The sequence below is a fragment of the Bos javanicus genome, chromosome 29, assembly GCF_032452875.1.
Source record: "Bos javanicus breed banteng chromosome 29, ARS-OSU_banteng_1.0, whole genome shotgun sequence".
NCBI lineage: Eukaryota > Metazoa > Chordata > Mammalia > Artiodactyla > Bovidae > Bos > Bos javanicus.
Window position 1 is genome coordinate 43,717,927 of NC_083896.1, and position 17,488 is coordinate 43,735,414.

The 17,488-nt window shown below is 55.5% G+C and overlaps 5 protein-coding genes across 9 annotated transcripts in view; 2 read left to right on the forward strand and 3 right to left on the reverse strand.

Moving 5' to 3' along the window:
- Nucleotides 1-100: 100 nt before the first annotated feature.
- Nucleotides 101-3,886, reverse strand: ZNHIT2 (zinc finger HIT-type containing 2). Its single transcript, XM_061406908.1, has one exon. It carries the CDS (start codon nucleotides 1,334-1,336, stop codon nucleotides 137-139), a length of 1,200 nt encoding a protein of 399 aa, XP_061262892.1. The 5' UTR covers nucleotides 1,337-3,886; the 3' UTR covers nucleotides 101-136.
- Nucleotides 3,887-3,988: 102 nt separating this feature from the next.
- Nucleotides 3,989-5,626, reverse strand: FAU (FAU ubiquitin like and ribosomal protein S30 fusion). Of its 2 annotated transcripts, none has more exons than XM_061406926.1 (5): nucleotides 5,520-5,626; nucleotides 5,170-5,252; nucleotides 4,933-5,077; nucleotides 4,328-4,383; nucleotides 3,989-4,162 (listed from the first exon to the last, which is right to left on the reverse strand). In XM_061406926.1, the coding sequence occupies exons 2-5, from the start codon at nucleotides 5,242-5,244 to the stop codon at nucleotides 4,037-4,039; spliced, it is 402 nt and encodes a 133-aa protein (XP_061262910.1). In that variant the 5' UTR covers nucleotides 5,245-5,252; nucleotides 5,520-5,626; the 3' UTR covers nucleotides 3,989-4,036. The 2 variants fall into 2 exon arrangements, with proteins under 2 accessions (XP_061262910.1, XP_061262911.1); XM_061406927.1 differs by lacking the exon at nucleotides 5,520-5,626 and adding an exon at nucleotides 5,465-5,483.
- Nucleotides 5,627-5,728: 102 nt separating this feature from the next.
- Nucleotides 5,729-9,754, forward strand: MRPL49 (mitochondrial ribosomal protein L49). 2 transcript variants are annotated; one of them, XM_061406925.1, is made up of 4 exons: nucleotides 5,729-5,864; nucleotides 7,220-7,364; nucleotides 8,150-8,274; nucleotides 8,386-9,754. In XM_061406925.1, exons 1-4 carry the CDS (start codon nucleotides 5,787-5,789, stop codon nucleotides 8,530-8,532), a joined length of 495 nt encoding a protein of 164 aa, XP_061262909.1. In that variant the 5' UTR covers nucleotides 5,729-5,786; the 3' UTR covers nucleotides 8,533-9,754. The 2 variants fall into 2 exon arrangements, with proteins under 2 accessions (XP_061262909.1, XP_061262908.1); XM_061406924.1 differs by having other exon boundaries at nucleotides 5,745-5,864; nucleotides 7,214-7,364.
- On the reverse strand, nucleotides 9,662-15,801 carry SYVN1 (synoviolin 1). Its single transcript, XM_061406897.1, has 15 exons — nucleotides 15,670-15,801; nucleotides 15,352-15,444; nucleotides 15,110-15,262; nucleotides 14,934-14,982; nucleotides 14,408-14,511; nucleotides 13,643-13,769; nucleotides 13,449-13,548; nucleotides 13,311-13,376; nucleotides 13,099-13,215; nucleotides 12,841-13,004; nucleotides 12,437-12,565; nucleotides 12,189-12,344; nucleotides 11,921-12,107; nucleotides 10,950-11,101; nucleotides 9,662-10,874 (listed from the first exon to the last, which is right to left on the reverse strand). Exons 1-15 carry the CDS (start codon nucleotides 15,799-15,801, stop codon nucleotides 10,768-10,770), a joined length of 1,836 nt encoding a protein of 611 aa, XP_061262881.1. The 3' UTR covers nucleotides 9,662-10,767.
- Nucleotides 15,802-15,817: 16 nt separating this feature from the next.
- Nucleotides 15,818-17,488, forward strand: part of SPDYC (speedy/RINGO cell cycle regulator family member C) — a 50,099-nt gene continuing 48,428 nt past the window's right edge. For 2 of the 3 annotated variants that reach the window (XM_061406918.1, XM_061406923.1), the window contains exon 1: nucleotides 16,673-16,750. The gene's annotated coding sequence lies outside the window, so the exon portion shown is untranslated. Of the gene's footprint in view, nucleotides 16,455-16,672; nucleotides 16,751-17,488 lie in introns of those variants that run through there. The other variant, XM_061406919.1, reaches the window with a different exon arrangement.

The window sequence follows — 17,488 nt, forward strand, 5'->3', positions numbered from 1 at the left end:
GCCCCAGCCAAGGAGAAGCTGACAGGTAGTTTGTGGGCCCAAGAGTCTGGGGGACGGTGGCACAAGAACCACCACTCAGAAATGGGCACTGGCGACAGGGCAGAGCGGTCACAGCTTTTTATTAATGACAAAGGGTTCAGCCGGGGAGCTCCTCAATGAGAGTCCTCCGGGCAGGTGGCAGGGGGCCTCCCCAAAGCTGCTCCAGCTCCCCCGTGAGGGCTGCCACCTCCTCGGCCGCCACAGTGTGAGCTCGGTGGGCCGTGGCACAGTCTAAAGCCAGGGGTGTGAGGGCGTCCTCATTTTCGTTGGTCCAAGACAGAAGGAACTGGCATTTCTTTCGGGCTCGGTAGAGGCGATCTCGTTCTTCGGGGGCCACAGCTTGTTTCCGGGCCCGGCCCAGGGTCTGCGCCAGGTCCCCCAGCGCTGCCAGCGTGTAGCTTTTCTGGTTGGCCGGGCCCTCACCCAGCAGGATGCGGGCGGCCTCGCGCATGGCACCCCGTGTGCCCAGAGGTCCGGGGGGATGCTCGCCTGCTTCCAGCACATGGGCTGCGGCCTGCAGGGCTTCCTCGGCAGAGGCGAAGACCTGCTGGGCGCCCAGGGCTCCGGAAACGCCGAGCAGTGTGGCACAGAAGTCCGAGAGCAGCGCCTCGTCGCCGCCGTGATACAAGGCCAGAGTGTGTGCATAGGCAAACAGCACGTTGGGCAGCTGGAAGCGCACGAGGGGCGAAGTCCGGCCCCTGCTCAGGCTGGCCAGCGCGGGGATCCGGGTGGGCACGGCGGGAGGGCAGGCCCCGGGGAGGTCTCCAAGAACCTGCTCGACGGCCGCGGGCTCATCCCTCACGGGTTCCGGCGGCATCCTCGCGGGGGAGGGCTCCAGTTCCTCGGCATCACCGCTTGGGGCATCACCCAGCTCCTCCAGAAGCCGCGGCCCGGCCCCGCGACCCCACCACCATGGCCGCCACGGAGGCAGCAGCCGCCCGGCCTCGCCTCGGCTCAGCAGCCGCTCGAAGGCCACCTTCTCGGCCGGGGCCAGCCGCTCCCAGAGTCCTGAGAGGCCGCCGGGAGCCGGGCCAGGCCTGAGGCCTGCGTCCCCGGGCTCATCCTCGGTCTCACGTTGCTGACGCAGCCGGCGCAGGGCGGTGGCCAGGCGGCTGGGCGAGGCGCTACGACCGCGAAGTTCTCCCAGCACCTGGTCACGGTAGAATTCTTCGGCGCAGCTGCCATGCGCCCGGTAGCAGCGCAGCGAGCAGTAGGGCACGTTACAGCGAGGGCAGGTGTAGCGAGCCGGCTGGGCCTCCCCAGTGGGGCAGAAACCACACGGCCCGGCCGGCTCCATGGCAACTGGCGCAACACACCACCAAGGAACACACACGCGCCGCAGGTCGGAAGTTTCCGGCGCTTCTCGGCTACTTCCGCCTCTTTGCGGGGCCGACGGAGCGCTTCATCAAAGCGGTTCTCTGCAGTTTCCGGCCGCATTCGGAGGTCAAGCCACGCCCCCCACATGACCCGACATACGGCTCAGGAGCCGTCGGTGAGGTAGCCCCGCCCTGAGCGGTGGGAGCTCGGTCGGTACCAGCCCGCCCCCTAGTGGTTGCTTTTAGCATCATAAAGCGCTTTGGCAAAACCCAATCTTGACTAAACTTGAAGCCTCACGTGCTGCTGTCCATGGGGTAGCAGAGTCGGACACGACTGAGCGACTGAACTGAACTGAACTGACCTACTCTAGGCCACTAACTGTGCCAAGTCGATGGGAGATGAGGCGTCTCTGCGCTGGAGGGGCAACCATTCTACTAGGGAAGAATGGAAGGAGAGTGAAAGGAAGACCAAGGAGGGGTACTTAGCCTAGACAGGGTGTGTTGGGGGCATTTCCCCTCTTGAGGAAGCAACATTAAAATTTTTGAGCTCCTCCCTGACTTCCAAAGAAAATACACCGAAGAGCAAAATGAGATGGGGTACCTGTCCTAATGGAACTGAGTCTGTGGTAGACTGGGGATGACTCACCAACTGTGCCCAAAGCTATTAAGCCTCGATTTATGGCACCCATGAGAGCTCTGGTTCTTTGGTGCCTGCCTCAACTTACTCATATCCAGTCCCACAACTAGTCAGTTCTACCTTTAAAATACCTTGTTTTTATCTCAATATGGATCATCTATTTCCCTACCAAGATCTGGAAGGATTTGAAGAGTCTGTTCATTTTTGCATCCCCCCGTCCCAGGTGTCGCTGAGATTTTTCAGGCAAGAGTACTGGAGTGGGTTGCCATTTCTTTCTCCAGGGAATCTTCCCGACCCAGGGATTAGAACCCAGGTCTCCCGCATTCCAGGCAGACGCTTTACCATCTGAGCCACCAGGGAAGTGGGTTCCCAGGTGTTGCTAGTGGTAAAGAATCTGCCTGCCAATGCAGGAGACGAAAGAGACAGGGCTTCAATCCTTGGGTCAGGAAGATCCCCCGGAGGAGGAAATAACCCACTCCAGTATTCTTGCCTGGAAAACTCTTATGGACAGAGGAGTCTGGCAGGCTACAGTCCATGGGGTTGCAGTCGGACATAACTGAGCAACAGTACACACACACCCACACTACCCCTGGTGGTCTAAGCTTCTTGTTCTTCAATTAGATGACACCAGCCTAACCAGTTTCCTTTTGCCAGCCCTCCAGAAGTCAGCCAGAGAAAGTAGATTACAAGTCATATCCCAGCAGGCCCTACTTTAAAACCCTGGTCTGCACTTGGACTGAAACCACACTCCTCTCCACATCTGACAAGACCCTGCAGGATCTGCTCCACACCGCCAGAGTTCTCCTGGCTGCAATTCACCATCTCACCACTTAATCATTTCCTGTTTAAGGTCTCACATATCCCATCCTCAGAGACCTTCCTAGGGTAGTTGTCTGTCCACCACTCACTTCCTCTTTCATTACAGCATCCTGCTTACTTTCTTGTAACTAGTAACACTTTTAACTAGTTTTCTTGCTTTCCTCACAAGAAACTAAACTCCTAAAAGAGATGGGGCCAGTGTCTTTCTAGAAAGCTCACTATAAAAGACAAAAATAGCCAGTACATTTGTGTACTTTTCTAGATGGCAGGAGCTGATATAAACACTTTATATCCTTTAATCCTCAAAAGCAACTCTCAAGAGACGATGGCAAGGACTTCCCTGGTGGTCCAGTGGTTAAGACTCAACACTCCCATGCAGGGGGCTCAGGTTCAATCCTTGGTCAGGGAACTAGATCCCTGATGGTGCAACCAAAGTTCCCCATTGAGCTACACGGATCTGGGAGATGGCAGCAGTGGACTTCTCTGGCAGCCCAGTGGTTAGGACTCAGTGCTTCCACTGCAGGGCCTGGATTCGAGCCCTGGTTGTGAAACCAGAACCCTGTAAGCTGCATAACACAGTTAAAAAAAAAAAAAAAAAGCAAGCCAGTCAGTGAACAAATGGAACAAGAATCCAGACTCAAGACAGTCTGGAGCCCAAGGTCTTTACCCCATAGTATGCTGTATCCCAAGAACCATGAGGTTCGAAAACCTTAGCAGAATCAATGTATATGCATGTGTTTCTAGGAAACTTTAATCAGCTCCAGATAACTCCACTTCTGGGAGCACTGAGCCCATCAACCAAGCAACCTCACCTGTGACGTCTATGATTGGGTTAGCAAGGCCAGGCAGGAAATCACAACAAATGATCACTGCAGTGCCAATGTGATCAGGCAAGACTTTCTAAAGCTAGGGTAGACCAGATTCCTGACCTGGACTCCAGGAAGGCCACACCTATTCCCAGTGCAGAAAACACTAGACTGCTATTCCCCCAAGGGCTGGTCTCTGTGGTTACCAATTTTCACAGGAAGTTTTTTAAAAACACGTTTACCATTCTTCCACTCCCGTCCAGTCACTGAGTCCATAATGCCAGGAAACCAAAGTGAGGCCTGTTCATACCACTAGCCCTAGAAACCACATCATTCCCTCAGGCCCCGCAAATGAAGATGAAACGATGGTATGACTGGGTTAAGTGGCTTTATTAGAGAAAGCCAAGATTACAGAGGACTTAGGAGTTAGCGTTAGGGCCCTTCTTCTTGCCAAAGGTGGGCACAACATTGACAAAGCGCCGGTTGTACTGCATACGCCTCTTGGCCCTGCCCGTCTTCTTCTTCTTCTTCTCTTGCTTGGCCACCTGGGAAAAGGGAGGGATGATCAGACCTGGGTTGCCTCTTCTAGGCCTTCCTTCTGGCTCATTGCCAATAACAAAGAAACCGAACAGGGCAAGAGCCCAGGGTTTTGGCTTAGCTGTGCCAGAAAAAAACAAAATCCAAACACCACCACCAATACTCTCACTTACCTTGGGAGTCTGACCTCTCACTTTCCCAGCACGGGCTAGGGAACCATGGACTTTACCTGTAGTGGGAAAGGAGGACAGCAAGCAGTTAGAACAAGGCGGCACCACGGAGCAAAATCCTTTCTCCCTCAACTTAAGGTTTTAAAGGCAAGATGGGCCCAAGAAGAAATGAAAACAAAGTCATAGCGATTTGAACTCTGACCAAGAACGTCTAGTCTGGTACATTCTGGGGTGTCACTTCAGAATTTTCTAGCTCCTGACTTTAAACAAGACCTAAGGAAGCTTCGGGAGATAGTGAAGGATGGGGAAGCCTAGTGTGCTACATACAGTTCATGGGGTCGCAAAAGAAGAACACATTTAGCAACTGAATGACAAAGAGCCCTTTGGTGATCTGGTCTGACGACCCAGTTTTAGCGAGAAAACTAAGACACAGACAAGAGTCTATCTGGTAAGTGACTGAAACAGAACTACACTCTGGCTCAGTCTCCCGTGGACCGCTCAGAAGTTCCTTCTGAGGTAGGTAAACAGGAAGAACCACCTTGGATTGAGGACACACTCTACACCCAAAAGATTACAAGCGGTTCAAAATACAGTCCTCCCCAACTCACCTCCAAGCATGCGGCCGGCTACTTCCAGAGTGCTCAGAGCCTCCACCCCACACTGGCCCAGAGTAGCCTCATCCTCTAGGGGCGTGCCAGCCAGGAGCAGGACTTGATCTTCTGGAGCGATGCCCTCCAACGAAGCTACATGAGCCTATGGAGAAAAACAAGGTTCAGCGTTCCCGCAAGGAGCGAGGATGAAGAACACACACACACAAAAAACCAGACGGCACCAGGGAGTCTTACCTTGATTTGGGCGACCGTCTCCTGGCCGGTCACCTCGAGAGTGTGTAGCTCCTGGGCGCGAACAAAAAGCTGCATGTTGGCGACTGAAAAAAAGATAGGGAGGGTGGTTTCTAAGAGAATAAATACTCTGGGAGAGACGAGGATCGGTAAATGGGTGGGCGGCCGGGGATGACTGCGCAGGGAAGTAGGTGGTCTCGGGGTCTCACGTGGGTAAGGCCCGAATTGCCAGGGAGGATCGACGGGAATCAGCCCCAAGAACAGTCCCTCGTTCCCTGTTTTTTCCGCGTCTTCTAACCTCGAGGCCAATCTGCTATTAAGTCCTTCCGATCCACCCGTAGCCCAACTCTTACCTAGATCGCGGACACAGCTGCCACTACCGCGAAGATGGAGTCGAGAAAGAGGAAGGAGCTAGGAAACGCACGTCCTCTCCGCCTGCTGCGTGCGACGTCACTGAGGAGCGACCGCCAAGGCCTCCGATATTTGTACCGCCCGAAGCCGTTCTGGCTCCGCCTCTTTATGATTGCGCAGGCGCCTTCTCGGTCCTGGGCGGGGCGAACAGAAAGGGGCGGGACCAGGCTGATTGCGCGCGCAGAAAGCTGGTTGGGGGACAGTTCAAGATGGCGGCGGCTACGTTTTGGTTTGTGCTGCGGGGCTGGAGAACCGGTGTCCCGCCGGGCTGCGGATTACGGCGACTGGTGAGAGAGCTGATCCTGGAGCTGGGGGCAGAGGGCTAGGTGTGAGGCTCACTGTGTGCCTTATAATCTAAAAACTGCGCCTTCCCTAGGGGGCACTTTTCTGGAGCTCAGATACAAGATTGACAGAGAAGGTTGCAGGGCCTGGAGAGCGTTTCCGAACGTGGGGCTTGAAATATGATCGGAGGACAACTTGAGTTAATTAAATTAACAGGATTGAAATATGATTGGAGGACAACTTGAGTTAATTAAATTAACAGGTGAAATATGATTGGAGGACAACTTGAGTTAATTAACAGAATTGAAATATGATTGGAGGACAACTTGAGTTAATTAACAGGACAACTTGAGTTAATCAGCACAACTCGCTCTCTAGTTTTTTCTTTTTTTGGCTGCCTCCTTTTTTTTTTTTTTTTTTGAAGAAGCCGTTCCAAAGGGTGAGGATTGGCCCCACATCATTGGCGACGCTTTTGGGAACCTAAGACTCAAGATATATAGGCCGCTTCATCTTTTCATTCTCATTGTAACCCTGGGAACCTGGGCTTTCTGTTGGGAGAAGTATGGAAGGACAGACTGTAATGTGACCTTAGGTATATTGTTTGCTAATGTCTTTATCTGTCTTGGATGTACAAAGGAGGTAGTAAAACCCCTAACATGTCGAATTAAAAGAATTAAGTGAAAACAGTACCCATAAGCACTTAGTGCTTGGTTATGTCCATATGAATTTGAGCGTGAAATGTTCCAGGTGAGGGAAGGTCACTTCAGATGAGAGTGAGTGGGAAATTATCACGATTGCTAACCCAGTCCCTAACCCAGAGGTAGAATATTTCAGTAGAATCTTCAGAGGAAACTAAAATATTGAAAAATGCCGGATTGGTCAGACCTAGGGTTACTCGTCTTTCCAGAGGTATACACACACTTCTCATTTGAGTCCCACAAAAATCCTGAGAGGCAGGCCCTTCTGAGTTCCTGACTGGTACCCTTTGTTGTTCAGTCACTAAGTCGTGTCCCCCGTGGACTGCAGCGCACACCAGGCTTTGCTGTGCCCGTCCTTCACTATCTCCCGGAGTTTGTCTATTGAGTCCATGGTGCTAACCATCATATCCTCAGCCTTGTACCCTGAGGGTAACCCTGTACCCTCAGACTTGTACCCTGCAGCCTGGCAAACTCAAGTCTGGTGCTTTCCTACCTCCTGACCCCAGGAAAGGGGTGGCAGCGCAGTGAGCGGCCTTTTACTTATACTAGTTAAACTCCAGCCTTTTATTTATGCTATTCTTTTTGCCTGTAATGTTTCCTTTTTCTACTTAACTGAAGTTCTGCCAGCTGATGGATTTTTTTTTTTTTTGTCTCAGAGCCAGACCCAGGGGACTCCTGATTACCCCCGCTTCCTGGAGTCTGTGGATGAATACCGTTTTGTGGAGCGCCTGTTACCCCCCACCAGCATCCCAAAGCCCCCAAAGCACGAACATTATCCCACTCCTTGTGGTTGGCAGCCCCCTAGAGGTGAGCTGGGTGATGGGGATAGCTTGAAGGCTGCAGGGAAACATCTCCCTCCCTAGTGGTCTCTCTGCCCTGGCCCAGGCTCTCAACTCCCCAGAGGGTTACATTGAGATCACTTAGAGCTAGCATCTTAGGTTCAACGAAGAGCTGGGGATTGGATACCTGTTTTAGTAGGACCCATCCATTCACACTATTGGGGTGAGGTCTTCTCATGTGGGAAAAATGAAGCATAGAGAGATGATCCAAAAACTTCCACCCCGGCCATAATTGAGACATGGCTTGGGAGTTGGGCAGCTCTGTGTCCAGGTTTGGTTTTGCCGTGCATTTCCAGTATTATCTAGTTGCTTAGCTTCTCCCAACCTTAGTTTCAGCAAAATAGAGATCATCTGCTCAGCACATTAAAGTGGACTGTGCAGAGCTTGGTCTGTGCTAGGTATTCAGTTCTTGTAAATGGCCATCCCTTTGTGCCAGATTGAATTTAGCCTCCCTGACCTAGTGGAGAAGGGCAACGATTGGCTCCAGAGGGGGACCCAAAGATCCAGGGAGGCATAGCCCCGACTTCATTTCTTCTTCAGCACCTGCTGGTGCTGGGCCTGTGCTGGGCCTTGAGGTACCAGCGTGAACAAGCTGGTCCTGGCACCAAACTTACGGAAAGAGCGGGTCTCCTGATCTGAAGCCTGGAGGTGGCTTTGCCCTTGTGTTCACTGACCCTCTACACATGGGGGAGAAAGGCGAGGTGAGAGGAAGTCTGAGGACATTTGACTTATCCCTGTCCCTCTCTGTCACAGACCCCCCACCCAACCTGCCCTACTTTGTGCGGCGCTCTCGGATGCACAACATCCCAGTCTACAGGGACATCACGCATGGAAACCGTCAGATGACTGTGATCCGGAAGGTGGAGGGGGACATTTGGGTAAGTGGGTGGGTAGGTCAGGGTCCAATTCTGACCTTTCAGGGCTGAAGGGACAGGAGCCTCTGGAGGGAAGGGTCTCCTGACCAGGCCTGATCCGTCATCTTCCCCTAGGCCCTGCAGAAGGATGTGGAAGATTTTCTGAGCCCACTGCTGGGGAAGACACCTATCACCCAGGTCAATGAGGTGACCGGTACCCTTCGGATCAAGGGCTACTTTGATCAGCAGCTCAAAGCCTGGCTCCTGGAGAAGGGCTTCTGATGCCCAGCTGAGCAGCCTCCGTGATAGTGTGCCCCTCAGACTGCAGTCCTGGGGATCCTAGGAGGAGGGAGGCTGTTGGAGCAACAAGGAAAGAGGGGGTACAGAGACCAGGGCTGAGGGCTTTTGGAGCAGGCCTTGCATGCATAAAGGAGGAAATGGGACTCGGTATGGGCGCCAGCACTGGGGGAGGGCTGTCTAACATTGGAGACACACCAGAAACAGCCAAGCTTGAGGGGAGTGTTAATTGCCTCCCTGCCCCACTTTGGCGTGATCCTGCTCTCCCTTCATTGGAGCTCCTTGACTTGAGCTACTCAAGCTTTAGAGGTTGTTAACTGCCCCTCTCTCGAAAGCAATAGCCCAGCCTGGTTGACCGGAGGGTAGCCCAGGGCACACCCATTGGGCACATTTCTTCCTTGGCCCACAGACCTTCACTGCTGCAAAAAATCCTTGAGCCCTTCTTCTAGGTCAGATCTGGCTTGGTAGAGGCTAGAGAACCCAGGATGACTTAGACACAGATCCTGGAGGTCTTCATTTCCAAGTGCCATGCACGTCAGACCCTGGGCTCATTCTTTTTACCCATGGAGAGGTAAAAAGTGGCCTCCATCTCATTCTGTATTAGAGTTGGACCTGACTGGGTTTCTAGCTCCAGGAATCTAAGTGATTAGCTGGCCTGAGAGTTCCTGGCGCAGCCCACGGCCATCCCTCCCAGGTTGCTGACCTGGTATCAAGGCTGGACAATACTGAGGCAGGAAGATACTGACCTTTTGTCCCTATCGTCCTATCCTGCCCCAGCCAAGGAACCTTCACACTTGCCTCACCTTGGGAGTCCTAAAGGCAGGAGACCTGAGATCCACCCCCACCTCAGCATCAGGCTGCCTCAAGACAAGGTTCAAAGCATGGCTCCCCTACTTGCTCTGACCTCAGGCAAGGTAGTTACCCTCTCTGGGGTTCAGTTTTTTCATATGTAAAATGGGTTTATTTTCCGAAGACCTTAATAATTCAACACTGCCCAGGGACAGTACTGCTTTGTATAAATAAACCCGCAGATTCCAGGCCACTCTTAAGTCTACAACCTGAGTTTAGAAAAAGGGAGTGTGGCACACCAATCCTATCACACCAGTTCCACCAGTCATTAATGCAAGTTTTTATTTGGCTGTATATACAATTTAAGCTATTAAAATTTGTACAATATTTACAAATTAAATAATCATCTGAAACTGTCTCCAGCAACTCTTGTAACATAAAACCAAGGGGAAAAAGACAGGGGCAGGCAAGGCCTTGGCTCCTGTGGGCCCTACCTGGCCCAGAGCCTTTTCTAAACTGGAAAGATGAGGAACTCAGCACTCCTGCTTCCCTTTCCTGGGGGTCAGGCATTCCAATTCAAAATGTAAGCCAGAAGACAGCAAGGAAATAACTCCCATTCTTCTAAACTCAAGAAAAATTCTGCAAGTTAAGAAGTGGCCTTTCCGTAGGTTCTGAGGCTTGCAGTGGTTCAGAATCAGACACACGAGCTCTCAGCCTAGAGTGAGGCTGCCCGGTGCCTGCTGGGTGAGACCAGAGTCTCACCTTAAACTACAGGGAGAAAAGGGCCCGGGGGGGAGGGGCAGAGCAGGGCCCCTCGGTGCTGTCGCCTGCCCCTCCACCCCCAGATACTCCTTTCCCTGAGTTGTGTGGTTGCCAGTAAGACATGGAAGTGCCACAGGGCACAAAGGGCACAGCAGACCACCGCAAAGAGCTTCCGGAGAGTTTAGGTAGGAAAAGAGGTTAGGTACCAGTCTTGGTGGGCGGGCCCAGGAGCAAGTTCCTGGCCTGCCTCCAGCCCCTTGAGTCCACACTCGGGAACGGGAGCTAATACTGTTCGGCACTGCAGCGTGACTCCACGCACAAGCGGGACTCAGAGGGGCTGCCCCTTCTCCCAGAAGGGCACTGGGGGGTCAGAGGGCGTCTCAGATGCTGCACCTTTCTGTCTTGATGGGCCCAGCAGAATACAGGGCTGAAAGGTTGGAGAAGAAGCCTGGAAGTGACCCCAAATCCCCATGGCTGCCAGGGGACTGCAAGGGCTGGGGTCAGCTGGGGCCTCCAGCCGCTTTGCACTTGGTCTAGGGTGCCACCTCCTCCGCCTCAGAGCTGGGCTTACTGCTCCCTGGTGCAGGGAGGGAGGGAGCTGGCACTTGGTGGCAGGACGTGTCCCAGCGAGGGCTGCTCGAGAGGGGGCAGGTCAAGACTGGGGCGTTGTCAGTGGGCAACAGGGGACTCCAGCTTTTGTAGGCGGCGGCGGCGCAGCTCCGCTGCATCAGGCTCCCCATCTTCAGGCACCTCCTCGGTGCCCGCTGACTCAGGAGCTGGGGACAGAGAGGTCCAGGAGTGGAACCCAGACAAGGCCTCTGGCCCATTCCCTGGGGGCTGACCGCAACTACCTGAAGGCTTCTCGGGTTCAGGGGCTGGTGGGGAGGCTCCCGGGGATGGGGTGGTGGCCTCAGAGCTGGGGATGCTGGTGGAAGAGGTGGCAGCAACAGCGCTAGGGGCAGTCTCCTCAGTGGGGTTAGCTGCGGTGGCAGGCCGGGGGGGCCTAGGAAGAGAAGGGATGAGAGGAGGGCGTGGCATCCTGGCCTGACTGGACAGACTCTGCACTCGGTGCACCTTGCAGGGTGAAGGCCAGCACCGACGTCACCAGTGGACGCCAGTGAACACGTGTTGCGTGACTCCTTGAAATTCTGTACCACAGACCGTAAACCATGTACAGGCAGGGACTGCGGGCCGCGTTCAGTTACACTGCTGAGTCCCCATCTGAGGTGCCAGGCACCTTCCAGACCAACTAAGACAGTCCACTGAGTAACCCACAAAGCACACGAGTCTCAGACTCAAGCTCCCCTCCAAGTCTGTACTGACATTGCTGGGTACCAAGCACTTTGTACACGTTCCCTGCGAATAGGAATTAGAACACCTCTATTCAAATAAGGTAACGAAGGTCACAAAGTGAGTGAGTGATAGGATTGGGACTTGAACTTGGGCCAGGCTAGCTCCAGGTGACTTTATCTGCTGTCTCAGATCAAGGGCCGTGATTCCCAAAGTGCCACCCTGTGTCAAGAGGGTGTACATGATAAAACTGAAGTACCAGGAATTATGAGTAATCTGACTTTAGGAAAGTATAAAGGGACAAGATTCAGGTCAGCTCTTTGATAAACCCCACTCCTCCGCAGATCCAGACAGGCCTTGTGCAGGGGCAGGATAAAAAGACACTGAGAACCCTGACACTTTGGGTGTGCCTACAGGTAGGATGCACGAATCAACGGGTGGCAGGAGAAAAGGGCCAAAAACCATCGCTGGGGGCCTGCTCTCGGCAGCTCCACACCCCCGCTGCCCGCCCTGGCCCCAGGTGTAGACGTACCCCAGGGAGGCGAGCACGGTGAGGTACTGGTTGATCTGTAGCATGGCGGCATCCAGCAGCGTGTGGATGTTGCGCAGGCTCTGTAGCCGGGCCTCCAGGTGCTGTCGCTCATGGCCTTCCAGAGCCCGCAGCTCCTCTGGGGTCAGCCCAGCAAAGCCTGCAGGAGGCACAGGCATGGGGGGGAAGGCTGAAGGGAGAGAGAGAGAGGCTCAGCCTGGGCCTGACACCCCCCACCTCCCCAAACCACCCCTGGAGAGGCCCCACTTACCAAAGGGCGGAGGCAGCGGCATGCCCATCCAGGGAGGGGGGAAGGGGAAGCCGGGGGCAGGGCTGGCCTCCGGGGAGGAGGCAGGGCCAGGTGCTGAGGCAGAGGCGGCAGTAGCGGCTGTGGTTGTGGCTGCTCCATTGGGCCGAGAAAGGGCAGCTGAAGAGCAAGAACAGGAAGTCAGCAAGTGTCGACGGGCCTCTGCTTCCCTTGCTTCCATCCCCTGGCTGATGTGGTTCCAAAGGGCTCACCTGCACTGGTGGACGGAGGGGCCACAGCCTCTCCTGAGCCGGGGGGAGGTGGGACAGGCGGGAAGGGGCCCATGGGGGGCCACAGCGGGAACATGCCTGGAGGGAAGGGAGGCAGGAGGCCCTGGGGGACTGCAGAGAGAAGACCGGTGGTGAGAAAAGGTCCAAACTGAGACAGATCCAGGATGCAGGCAGGGGGTCTGGATGTCCTCTGTCCCCACAGGCCCTCTCTGAGCTCAGCACAGATCACTTGTGACGGCAATCATCTATGTCTCTTCCTGTGACCAGCCCTTGAGGCCCCCCCACCCCGTCTAGAGGGCAGGGACTCTTTCACCTCAAGATTTCCCATTCCCAGTCCAGGGCAAGTACCCAACAGTGTTGGATGGCCAGATGAAGGGGCCACTCACAGTTGGGGGGCTGGGGCAGGAGTGGTGGGGCGTGGGGGGCAGGTGGTGGCCCCTGATCTGCAGGCTCAGGGGGCGGCGGTGACTGGGTCGGCAACGATGCCCGAAGGACGTCCATACGGCAGGTGGGGCAGGTCTGCTGCCGCTGGAACCAGGAGCGCAGGCAGCTGGGGGTCAAGACCAGGCAGTGGTTGGCAGGTCCCTGGGGTTCTGCCTCCCAGAGCCACCCCTGATGCCCAGGCTCCTCTGGGCCTCTCCCACCTGGTATGGAAAATGTGGTTGCAGGGCAGTCTCTTGGCACCAGTCACCATCTCTTCTCGGCAGATAATGCAGACATTGTCCATCGCCTGCAGTTCCTCTGGAGTGGCGTCTGGATACCTGGTCAGAACAGGCCAAGGGCACGTCAAGACCAGAGCTGGAGGCAGGGCACCTGGGGCAGAGCTTGGGCGAACAGCTGGGACAGGCCCACTTACAGTGTGTTCATGTTGCGGATAGCTCGGCGAGACATGATGGCGTCAGTCACAGCTTTCTTGAACTGCCTGAAAGGACAGTTTCAGTAGAGGAGGGAGACGGGGAGGGGTCGACGGTGTGGCAGGGCCAGCTAGACTCACCTCATGGCCAGGTACATCGGCCGGATGGCGAAGAGAGGGAACGTATGCACCTTGATCATGATGGTCATGAAAGCCATGTACAGCAGGACCTTGATGAAGCCTGGGCGTCAGGGGGACAGAGAGTGGCAGGTCACAGGACTTGGTAGGCAGGGCTGGGGACACCGGTACAGGTTGGGAAGGTCCAGGCTCCTCACCTGTGAACAGCTCGGTGTAGAGCATGTACACAGCCTTGTTGTCCCACGGATTTTCGCTCTGGAGGTCCACGGAGTGTAGCACATACTTGATGAAGATGGTGAGCACCATGGTCATCAGGATGGCATACTGGGGGGTAGGAGGGGCAGGGAACATAAGAATGCAGCCCCCTTGCTCCAGCCCAACTCTGCTATCCCCAGGCCTGTGCGCAGCAGAGTGCCACAGTACAAGCATGGGCCTGGATGCCACCAGGGTCCTCCTCGCTTCTCCACTCACTAGCTGACGTGACTTTCAGCAACTCACTAGACCACTCTGAACTTCAGTCTGCATGTCTGTCAATGACAGAATTAACTGCTCCTGTGTAACAGTGTTGCTTTGCTGATTAAAACAGATGCAGGTCGTGCTCAGCACAGGGCCCGGCATACAGAAAGCACTCAACAAAGATGAACCATTATCACCAGACACGCCTCCCCAGCTGTCCATCCAGCTAATTCCTCCTGTCCATTAACAGCCAACTCCTCTGGCATCAACTTCCAGGAAGCCTTCCCTGAGCAACAGGTCAGGGCTCCTCCACACATGCCTTTCTAGGCTTTGCCCACTCTTCTAGGAGTGTGTAGTGGGCAGGGCTGGGACTGACTGACAGCTGCTCCTTGGTGGCCACACGGGCTGGCCACAGAGCAGGTGCTCAGTAAAGGTCTGTGAAGTGATTCAAGGCACGTGCAGTGCCACCTCAGGCTTGTCCTCCCAACCTCCCAAGCCAGTTTTACCTCAAAGCCAAACACCAGCTGCACAGAGGCCCCTCGGGTCAGGATGCTGTGATAGGCATGGCTGACGAAGAGGAAGTCCAGGATACCCAGGAGGAACATAAGGGCTGTTGGTAATGGGACATAATGGGAGGTTGGTGGGGTCAGCCCAGGGCCTGACAGCCACTTTCTGCTCCAAGACAGCTCCCACCCTCAAGCCCACCATGGCCCCAGCCATCTAGTCAGGTGGGCACACTCCACCAAACCCAGCCCGCTGGGATTTCTGGTTCTGCCTAAGGGTGGCCCAAGCTCCAGGTGAGGAGGCAAAGAGCTAATAAGGGGCCAGGCAGTTGAGAAGCCCTGGAGTGGAACAGGGCAGAGATGATGCAAATTAACTTCCTAAATTATCTTTCCTGTACAGCTGTGGGTGGAGTGGGCAGCCTATGCTCTATGGCATGCTCCATGGTTAATGACTTTTCATGTTCCAGTCCTTCATGGTGCCTCTTCTCCCTCCAGCTCCCTCCTCTCCACTCCCGTGGATCTCACTCACAGACAATGCGGCAGTGAAAGAGCCAGGAGATATTGGGGCTGCGTTCCATCTGAGGCAGAGCAGAAAGGGGGCCTGTCAGGAAGTCTGGGGCTCACCCCACACCCCCAACCCAGCCCTCACTCCATGAGTCTGCCCTCCAGCCATTCTGCTCCAGAGAATCCCCTGACCCAACTCACAAAGTCCACACGGTCCTCAGCCAGCCAGTGAAAACACTTGAGGAAGAGAAGGAGAGTAAAGAGAGCAACAAAGCGGGGGCTGAAGTCGTCCCGAAAGACGGTGAAGGCCAGACAAGTCTCAGTGACAGCATACCAGGAACGTTCCAGAAGGTGCTGGAGGTTGAACAAGGAAGGATATGGAACTCAGACATTCTGTTTGCCCAGCTCCCTGCCCCTCACCTTCGGAGCCATGAACATCTTACCTCCATCTCTGCTGCCCTCAGCTGTCCGAAAAACACCTTGCCCATCACCTTGCCCAAGAGGAAGACAAGGACAAAGGCCTGGATATACAGGACCTAGGAGTGAAGACAGGCTGTGTTTTGAGGTCACTTTCTGCCTTGTTCTGTCCGGGGCTCATCATTCAAGAACCTCTCCACATCCCCATCACAACTGGTTCCAAATTAGGTCTGGCAGCTACTTCACTTTTGTCCTACCTACCTGACCTTTAGCCCCACCCCTGTCTGAAGCAGACTCCTCCTTGCCTCCCAGGGAGTTCCTCCCTCCCTGAGCCCTGAACTCACTGCCATGCTGGGACTGGACTTGGTCAGGTACACCACCGTGGGGTAGAACTGGTGCTTGAGGTAGTAGGCATGAGCCACTACGGCCCCGGTCAGCGCCAGGCTGGCCGCCATCATCACGGCAGTTCGGAACATTGCCCTGGCCTGAGGACCTGCAAGGGGAAAATAAAGAATTGTTGATGCCCATACCGTGCAAGCTTAGCACCGTGCCTGAGACGCAGTGTTAATAAACAGGAGAAAGGAAAGAAAACCTCACTTCATCCTCACCATCATGGCGTCAAGAATAACATATGCTTCTCTATCTTACAAATTAGAAGGCTAAGACTCAAAGGGCTTAAGTGATCACACTGACGCAAGGCCTGGAGCCTGGGTTAGTCCTGTTTCAAATCTAGGGCTCTTTCCACGCTGCCTGCCAGACCGCCGCCTCTAGGGAAGAATGAGGAAAGGCGGCAAAGTCGGAGGAGGGACCTGCTCCCTTTGCCCCTAAAAGTGACTTTGATGGGGTGGGATGCAGAAACCTCCAGAAGCGGGAACAGGCCGCCTGGTCTGGGAGAAGGCAAGGCGCTGGGGGGCGCAGCCGGGCAGGGGCAGCGCCAGTGACAGCTCGGTCAGGGTGGGCAGCCCTGACGCGCGCCCCGCGGAAGCGGGGCGGGGTACGTCAGCCTGGAACCCTGGCGCCCCCCACCCCCTGGGGCATTGTCAACTCGGGGCACCGGAGAAACGGCCGACCGTCAGGATGCAGGAGCGGGACGGATAGGGAGCCGGGTCGCCCCCACCGCCGCGCACCTGTAAGCGCCGGGAGCTGCGAGCGTCGCAGGCGGGGCCGGGCCTCCGGGACAGCGGCCGCGCGGGCGCCAGTCTACCGCCAGCTGACAGGCCGACAGCGGGCGGCGGGGCTGAGGGGGCGCATCAACCCCGGAGGCCTCGAAGGGGAACGCCCAGGTCCCGACTCCAACCACAACCCCGGCCCGACCCCGGCCCACTCACCAGGAGCCCAGCACCGCGAGCCCGCTCAATGCCCGCGACTGCGGAGGCGGCTCCGGTTAACAACACTCCCCACCCCCTGCGAGCCGGAACTTGGAGGGTGAGACACCTCACTTCCGGCGGGGCGGGGCGGGGCGTGGGTCGTACCACGCGCCCCGTTCCCGTGCCCGCGCTGCCGGTGGCACCGGGAACGGCAGTGCCACCACCCGTGTGGGGTTCGCGCCTACTGTTCGCGCAACAGATGAGAGAGGCGAGAGGTGGTCTGAGCGGCAGAGGGGCACCCGGAGAAGATTAGAGTCTCCCCATTTACTAAGCACAGATGGTAGCGTCTCCGCCGCTGAGTGGACTTAACTTAGCCGAGGACTCGGGCTCTCAAAGCTGCCAGCGGGCGAGGAGGGCGGGAGGGAAGTCGTGCGGGCCGTACCATTCGGAGGGGCTGCGTAGGCAAGGGAAAGATATTACGGGCCTAAGAGAAATAAACAGAATGTCTTAGAGACTCATTCCAAGGGGACTTATAACAGTTTGATAAGTTAGGCGCTTTCTCAGAGAACTGGATGCAGGAAAGAAAAACGTGTTCCCTCCTAGATCACCCCCAGATTGGGTGGGAGTGTGTTAGATCCCCGTGGCTGCTACTGATTGCTCAAAATAGAGTTACGCGGACCAATCAGAAAAAGAAACGAAAACTGCTGGCCTATAGGAAGAGGAAAGCAGTTGAGCCGTTGCTAGGGGCGGAAGGTAGCGTTGCCTAGGGCTAGCTCCAAACCCAGAAGGGTAGCGAGTAGAGAGGGCGCAGTCCTTGGGCGGGTGTTCTGAGTCTGCCCCAGGGGAACGTTTGCTG

Bases quoted from the DNA above. Each gene is read 5' to 3' on its own strand.
- ZNHIT2 (XM_061406908.1), bottom strand. From the start codon at position 1,336: ATGGAGCCGGCCGGGCCGTGTGGTTTCTGCCCCACTGGGGAGGCCCAG.
- FAU (XM_061406926.1), bottom strand. From the start codon at position 5,244: ATGCAGCTTTTTGTTCGCGCCCAGGAGCTACACACTCTCGAGGTGACC. The intron at 5,078-5,169 runs GTAAGACTCCCT...TTTTCTCCATAG, and splicing joins AGACGGTCGCCCAAATCAAG to GCTCATGTAGCTTCGTTGGA. The intron at 4,384-4,932 runs GTGAGTTGGGGA...TTCCCACTACAG, and splicing joins AGCCGGCCGCATGCTTGGAG to GTAAAGTCCATGGTTCCCTA.
- MRPL49 (XM_061406924.1), top strand. From the start codon at position 5,787: ATGGCGGCGGCTACGTTTTGGTTTGTGCTGCGGGGCTGGAGAACCGGT. The intron at 7,365-8,149 runs GTGAGCTGGGTG...TCTCTGTCACAG, and splicing joins TGGTTGGCAGCCCCCTAGAG to ACCCCCCACCCAACCTGCCC. The intron at 8,275-8,385 runs GTAAGTGGGTGG...ATCTTCCCCTAG, and splicing joins AGGTGGAGGGGGACATTTGG to GCCCTGCAGAAGGATGTGGA.
- SYVN1 (XM_061406897.1), bottom strand. From the start codon at position 15,801: ATGTTCCGAACTGCCGTGATGATGGCGGCCAGCCTGGCGCTGACCGGG. The intron at 14,983-15,109 runs GTGAGTTGGGTC...GCTCTGCCTCAG, and splicing joins CTGAGGACCGTGTGGACTTT to ATGGAACGCAGCCCCAATAT. The intron at 10,875-10,949 runs GTAGTTGCGGTC...CTCTGTCCCCAG, and splicing joins TGAACCCGAGAAGCCTTCAG to CTCCTGAGTCAGCGGGCACC.